Source organism: Triticum dicoccoides, chromosome 5A, assembly GCF_002162155.2.
Source record: "Triticum dicoccoides isolate Atlit2015 ecotype Zavitan chromosome 5A, WEW_v2.0, whole genome shotgun sequence".
Classification (NCBI taxonomy): Eukaryota; Viridiplantae; Streptophyta; class Magnoliopsida; order Poales; family Poaceae; genus Triticum; species Triticum dicoccoides.
The window spans coordinates 6,649,200-6,656,271 of record NC_041388.1 but is presented as its reverse complement, the minus strand read 5'-3'; the positions used below and the strand labels follow the sequence as shown (position 1 = coordinate 6,656,271).

The 7,072-nt window shown below is 45.9% G+C and overlaps 1 protein-coding gene across 4 annotated transcripts; it reads left to right on the top strand.

Annotated features, from left to right (window-relative positions):
- Positions 1-558: 558 nt before the first annotated feature.
- LOC119298756 (BEL1-like homeodomain protein 7) lies at positions 559-5,529 on the top strand. 4 transcript variants are annotated; one of them, XM_037576046.1, is made up of 6 exons: positions 559-785; positions 1,697-1,773; positions 2,482-3,434; positions 3,717-4,093; positions 4,196-4,256; positions 4,534-5,529. In XM_037576046.1, the coding sequence occupies exons 3-6, from the start codon at positions 2,568-2,570 to the stop codon at positions 5,179-5,181; spliced, it is 1,953 nt and encodes a 650-aa protein (XP_037431943.1). In that variant the 5' UTR covers positions 559-785; positions 1,697-1,773; positions 2,482-2,567; the 3' UTR covers positions 5,182-5,529. The 4 variants fall into 4 exon arrangements, with proteins under 4 accessions (XP_037431943.1, XP_037431945.1, XP_037431944.1 ...); XM_037576048.1 differs by having other exon boundaries at positions 1,697-1,793; XM_037576047.1 differs by having other exon boundaries at positions 774-882.
- The last annotated feature ends 1,543 nt before the right edge of the window (positions 5,530-7,072 follow it).

The window sequence follows — 7,072 nt, the reverse complement described above, 5'->3', positions numbered from 1 at the left end:
CCAAAAGCCAAGCTGCACTACCGCCGGTGGTTCTGCTTCAGCTGCAGGATGAAAACTCTGAACTTTTTTTTGCTCTGTCTCAAAGAAAAACAGCTCTGAAATTTTATTTGCTTGTTTGTGTTTTTTTATGTGTGTGGAAATTGTGGTATAGCATAGACTTTATCGTGAAGGGAGAAACAAGGGGACGACGACGACAAGTAGCCGGAACTTGCGGTGGTTACACCAGCAAATGGCTCCAAGCGGCAGCAGTTGGGGGAGGAGAAGGTTAGTTAAAGGGCAAGGGAAGGGAAGAGTAGACATACATACTCCAACATACTAATAATCTTCTTGCCCAGTCCACACCAACTAATAATAATAGTAAATCAGGAAACCAAATTATTCCATATTTGGTGCTGCTGTGCTGTTAGTGGGTGGTCTCTCTGAGCTCACCTTTCTTTTTTTCTTTTTTTATTTATTTTAATTAGGCAGCAAGCCACACAGCTGCTGCACAGTAGATAGGGAGAGGGAGAGAGAGGGGCCTGAACTCTGAGGGAAGAAACAGAGCAAGAGAGAGAGAGAGAGAGAGAGAGAGAGAGAGAGAGAGAGAGAAAGGGAGGAGCTTTTTCTCCCTTTGAGCTCTGGTTTTTTGGGTATTTTAATCCTGGGATCTGATTTTGTCCCTCTCCCTCTCTCCCTCTATCTTACTCTCTCCATAGACTGGTGGAGGAGGAGGAGATCAGCTTTGGATGCAATCTTCTTCTTCTTCTTGTGCCTGCCCCCCACGAGGAGCACACCCTCGCCCCCAGGTCTCCCCTCCCCCCCTTCCATTTTCTTATGACCTTCCCTCCCTTGCTCTGCGCCTCCGTCTCCCTGCGGCTGCACCTTCTCTGCTTCTTCTTGCATGTATGGCTGCTTGCTTACCTTCGTCTTTGCCCTTGTCTGCTTCCAGTCCGATGATAGGGTTTCGCTGAATTGTGCTCTTCTTGTCCATGCTTCCGATTTCCTGGATTTGTAGAAGTAGGGCTCTGCTACGCCTTCTGAATTTTGAGCTCGTTTTTTCGGTGTTCGGGGATTTTGCACGGGTGCCAGTCGATCCTGAGGCGGTTGGATTTTCTCGAGGAATTGAAAGTTCAGAGAAAAATATGGCCCCCTTTTATCCTTTTTATTACCTTTATTATTATAGCTCCTGCCTTTCTTGGTGCGTATTATGTTCTTTCAGTCTTTTTCCCTCTGAATTATGTGATATCTTCTCTCTCTCTTTTCCCTTCTCAAATTGCCAAGCTCTCTGTTTTCCTCTCTACAGCAGCATGTTCATTTCTTGGCCTGTAATTTGAGCTTATTATCTGTGGAGGGGATTTTGTGATTGCTGGCCAAATTGTAAAAGTCCTTTTGTCTTTCTCCTTGATTTCCTCCTTTCATCAAGTCCAGCTCTTCAAAGGCTCTGTTTCCTGTTACAATTGCCTTTTTGAAGCTGTTATTGTGTTGAGTCACCACACTATAGAAGATTCTTGGTGCTAATCAAATCCTACCTCTTTTGTTTTATCAAAACTAAGGGGTGGTTATTTTAGCTTTATCATGTAGTACTAGCTTGTAAACTGCGAACTTGCTGCCTTGGAGTTTCCTCCTGGCTCTGCTGCCTCTTTCGCATCGTAAAATCAAGTATTCAAACAGAATTTCGGCGACCAACTATGCTGAGCAGGTTCATCTCTTCTTGCAGATTGATCAGGAAGCCACAGTCACATCGGTAACGCGGTAGCGGAGCGTCTTCTTGGGGTTTCATGTTGGTTTAACAAGGTACTCCTGGCAAACGATCGGTAATTAATCACTCGATTATCGTTCGCTGAAACTCTAGTTATCTATGCAATTTTCCTTTTTCTCGTATGGCCGCGGTTTTTCCGCAGTAAGACCGTGGCGTTGTCCATATGATTCTTGAATGAATGAAAAAAAGGAATACACTGGTGCAATGATTTGATTCTGGTTACTTGTGTTATCCGGCTACTTGGGTTGGTATAACAGTAGGAATTCACAAGCATATATTCCTGTTATCCTGATAACAAAGGAGGAGCACAGAGCCCAAAACTTTCTTGATCCAATCTGAAAGTTTGAAGGACCACTTGTACCTTTAGCCTGCAAATTCGCACGTCACGGTGTCAGTTCCTGCCAGAACCTTGCAAAAATCCCACTTCTCGAGCAATTTTTTTTGCAGAGGACTGCATTTCAAACAGACTTGGTTAAATCCTGCCAAAACCGGGCCTGAACCTCAGTTTTGATTTCCAACTTGTGAAGACTGACCTCTGTTTTGCTACTGCTGCCACTGCAGAGCAAGCTGTTTTTTTGTTGTCAAACTTTTCACGTTCAGAACGTTGTGGAGATCTTTTATTCAACTGCTTTACAAACACGCGCAGTTCCTTTTTTACATCAGTAAAAAGAATAGTTACTTGCTCAGATTTTAAAACTTGGTTGCATATTCTTATCAGCCCATTTCATTTATGTCGATTGCAGGAGGTTGGATTGATCTTCTACTGAAACTTGCTACTGGTTGTTAATAATATCTATGCTTCACGGTGATCTTGGTCAGTAAAAGAGAGATGGCTACTTACTACTCGAGCCCTGGCAGCGAAAGAGAGTCGCAAGACATGTACTCAAGAGACCCGGGCGGTGCATCCTATCCGATGTCGTCTGCTCTGGGCAACTTGCTCTATCTCAACAATCCATCTTCTGGGCCATACACTGAGTTCAGCGGCATTCTGCAGACTCAGCAGAATTTCATGGAGATGCCTGGCCATGGCCATCATTCTGCAATGTCCCAGGACTCATCGGCAAGGGAGTCGCAGGACATGCTTGCTTCCCACCATGGGCAACGCTCGTTTGGTCATGTGAAAGATATGAAGAATGAGATGTTGATGCATATGATGGATGGAACACAGAGTGGTGGTGCTGAACTCATCCATGATGATCCCCACAATGGTGCACAGTTCGAGTTTGGTGTCCTGAACAACCATGACTCGTCGGATGTTCCAGTAGGGCAAGGGCAAGGCCAAGGCCAAGGGCTGTCTCTGAGCCTCAACACACAAATCCTCGCGCCGTCCTTGCCATACTGGTCTATCAAACCAGACATGTTGACGCCAAACTCTTACCAGGAAAGCCTTAGAATAGACGACATCCGGATGAAGAACATGCAGTCTGAGGCCTCTCGTGCGATCCGGCACTCACGGTATCTCAAGGCAGCACAAGAAGTGCTAGATGAAGTTGTGAATGTTTGGAAGAACATCAAACAGAAAGCTCAGAAAGAGCAAGCTGAACCTGGTAAAGCAGATGGCAAAGAGACCGATGGAGGGCCAAAAAGCGAGGGCGCATCGCAAGAATCCGGCGCAAATGCAGCACCTGAGCTGTCCACTGCTGAGAAGCAAGAGCTTCAGAACAAGATGGCCAAACTGATGGCAATGTTGGATGAGGTGGGTTGGTGACTATGTTCAATTGCTGCTTGTACCTTTCTTTCTTCTGAAATACAAACAACTCAATGCAGATTTCTGTTTACTGACACTTACTGTCACTATGTCTAACCGATTAGTTTGACTTTTAACACATTGATGTTAGCGAATTGGCTGGTAGATTCTGGATCAGACTGACATAGTAGCTTCTATCCATTAAGAATGAATGTTGCTTTGTATTTTGCACAGTGTTTTTTGTTACGGTAGTAAATTATTCTAACATTAAGATAAAAATTTATATTTCAGGTGGACCGGAAATACAAGCACTATTACCACCAAATGCAAAATGTGGTTGCATCTTTTGACATGGTGGCTGGGCCCGGATCTGCCAAGCCTTACACCGCAGTTGCTCTGCAGACAATCTCACGACATTTCCGGTGCTTGAAGGACGCTATCAATGATCAGATCAATGTTATCAGGAAGAAGCTCGGCGAGGAAGAAAATTCGTCTAGCAAGGAAGGCAAATTGACCCGTCTTCGGTACATTGATCAGCAGTTAAGGCAGCAGCGTGCTTTCCAACAGTACGGTATGATTCCTCAGAATGCCTGGAGACCGCAGAGGGGACTGCCTGAAAACTCGGTTACAGTTCTTCGTGCTTGGCTCTTCGAACACTTCCTTCACCCGTAAGTATCTTTCTTCATGAAGTTTAATCCATTTGTTGTTGTTTCTTTTCTGTCAAGACCATTTGTTCTCGTGTCTTATCATTCTTCATAAATTTTTTGCAGGTATCCAAAAGATTCTGAAAAGTTAATGCTTGCAAGGCAGACTGGCTTGACAAGGAGTCAGGTAATATATACCATTGTCTTTTCCTGTGCTGAATCATTGATCTACACTTGATTTTATTTCTGAAAAAATCTTGCAATTCGAATAAACGTAGAAATATCAGAGTACTTTACTTGTCTTCAAAGTTTGTACCACTGCACGGTGTACTTGCTTGTATTTTATTTCTCATTATTTATTTGTGTCCAACCACGGCATAAAACCTACAACTTGCATTTTCTCCTTATAACAGCTATCTGTGTTTCTTCAAGGATATTTATTTTATTCTTTCATGCTTTTCCAGATTTCGAATTGGTTCATAAACGCTCGTGTCCGCCTTTGGAAACCAATGATTGAAGACATGTACAAAGAAGAGACCGGTGATCTGGAGCAAGACTCCAACTCTTCCTCTGACAATGTGTCGAGAAGCAAGAACAAAGTGGCATCTTCAGAAGAGAATGAAGATCTGAAGAACGCCAGGGCTCGGGTTTGCGAGACCAGCCAGCTAAGCGAGTCGAGAGCCAGCATGGGAACTATGAATGTTGGCGGGGCACCTGTTAGCTTCCAGAACGAGGCCAACCCTGATGACAGTTTCATGAACCTGATGATGAAGGATCAGCGATCCGGTGAGGCGGATGGAGGCCTCCTCCTCCACAACGCCGTCGCGCAGCACTCGGACGAGAACACGCGGTTCATGGCTTACCACTTGGCAGAACTTGGGAGGTACGGAAACGGCAACGTATCGCTAACGCTGGGCCTACAGCATTCTGGCAGCGGTCTCTCGGTTCCGAATGCCCAAGCAAACTTCCCCGGTGTCAGTGACGATGACATCTACAATGCTGGTGCTCCTCTCGGTGTTAGCATTGCATCTTCGGACTACGAATCTTTGAACCAGATGGATCAGCGGCAACGCTTCGAGCAATCGCCTCTTTTGCATGATTTTGTGGCCTGAATCATGATGGTACATCAGATCAGGACCATTGACACAAAGATTGGGTGGGGGGTGACAGCATTTGTAAAAGAAACTCCTAGTGGCAGAATAATAACATGCCTGCAAGAGCATGGGGTTGTAGCTTTGTAGTTGCCATTTGATACAGGAGAGGGGGTATAGCAGGAAATGTAATATAAAGCGTAGGTGGTGGGGGTGATAGGGGGTAAAGATGGAAAATCTTTTGTAAAGATAAAATGCAATTTACTATACGTGTAAAAGCTTGTGCTCAGTATTGTAAAGTAATGGCCACTTCAGGGTGATAGTATACATTGCTAAATGATGGCTATTCTTCTTCTTTTCTACCCTCCATATCTTGTGCCCAGTATTGTAAAGTATTTGCCAGCTAAGGGTGATCGAAATACTTCGCTTTTCCATTCAAGATGCAACGAGAGGGCAAGCCCATGCTCTTCATGAAGCGAACAATCTGTTACAAACAAAATGAGATGGAAGAACAAATTATTTCTTCATGAAGCTATTTACTGCACAGGAAAATCTCCTCTACAGCCTTCAAATTTGAATTAAAACATACTGAATCTAAACAATAGGGAAATTAATGTGATAACTCAATCAAATCAACTATTGTGTTAAATCACGCTGGTGAGATAATCTTTGCTTTGTGTTGGTGTTACAAGAGAAGTTTTTTCTGTAGCAAAGACGGAAGAGGTCAGGGGCCAGCTCTGCAGGTGGATCCCCGCCCAGCCAGCGGCCCTGCCAGAACCTGGCGCGCGTGCCGCCGCCGACGGTGATGTTGGTGGCAGCCGCGAAGAGGGTGTGGTCGTCTTTGTCGTAGGGGATGGGAGAGCCACTCCAGGGCCTGTCCTGCGTGCGCCATTCCAGCCACTTCCATCGTAACCGTGGGGGCTGTCCGAAGCGTTTGAGGTCGATGATGCCAAGTCCACCAAGGTATTTGGGCCGGCAGACGGTGGACCAGTTCACTAAAGCAATTCCACGGTCTGCGTCCGGCCTTGATCTCCAAAGGAAATTTCTCTATAGGTTTTGTCGATTTGTTTGATGTCCCATGCACCGAGCTTGAAGATGGTAATCAGGTAGGTTGGGATTGCTGATAAAAGTAAAACAAAATGGATCAGCCGCAGACGAGCATCGGCGGACTTGAGCTTGCCATGCATTTTTGGAGCATGGAGGCCAGCTTGTCCAGGATTGGCTGGATATCTGCTCAGGTGATGTTCTTGTAGTGTAGAGGTAGCCCAAGGTAGGTACATGGGAAATGAAGCAATGGCACTGGGAATTGTTGCACGAGAGTGGGTATAGGTCAATGTCATCAAGGAAAGAGGGAGTATGCCGCTCTTCTCCAAATTGTAGACGAGACCAGAGGCAGCACCAAAACAGGCTACCACCATGTTGGTTATCATGCATGATGTCCGCAGGCTTCGGAGACATGAAGAGTGTAGCATCATCGGCATAAAGGATCACTCTTAGCTGTGATGGTGGCAAGCTGGCCGGGTCGAGAAGTTGAGTTGTTGCTGCCTTTGCAAAGATTCAGTGGAGAAATGCAATTGCCAGAATGAAAATCATGGGAGAAAGTGGGTCTCCTTTACGCGGGCCTCTATGGTGGGTGAAGGGCTAGGCCAAGAGCTCACCATTCACCATCACACAAGAAGAGGCAGTGCTCCAAAGCAGGGATGTCATGTCACGCCACTGGTTGCGAAAACCCATGTGGGAGACACTACCGGACTTGCCACCTATGCCGACGGCCCATAGGCCATTTCCCGTCGGCATAGATCATGCCAGCGTACTCTTGTCAGACTGTCGGCATAGTTTAGCCGTCGGCACAGGGGCCTATGCCGATGGCTCCCGTCCGGCCGTCGGCATAGTTCCGTCGGCAGTGTTTTTT

Coding starts and splice junctions, on each gene's coding strand:
- LOC119298756 (XM_037576046.1), top strand. CDS start 2,568: ATGGCTACTTACTACTCGAGCCCTGGCAGCGAAAGAGAGTCGCAAGAC. Junction 3,435..3,716: donor TGATGGCAATGTTGGATGAG/GTGGGTTGGTGA, acceptor TTTATATTTCAG/GTGGACCGGAAATACAAGCA. Junction 4,257..4,533: donor CTGGCTTGACAAGGAGTCAG/GTAATATATACC, acceptor ATGCTTTTCCAG/ATTTCGAATTGGTTCATAAA.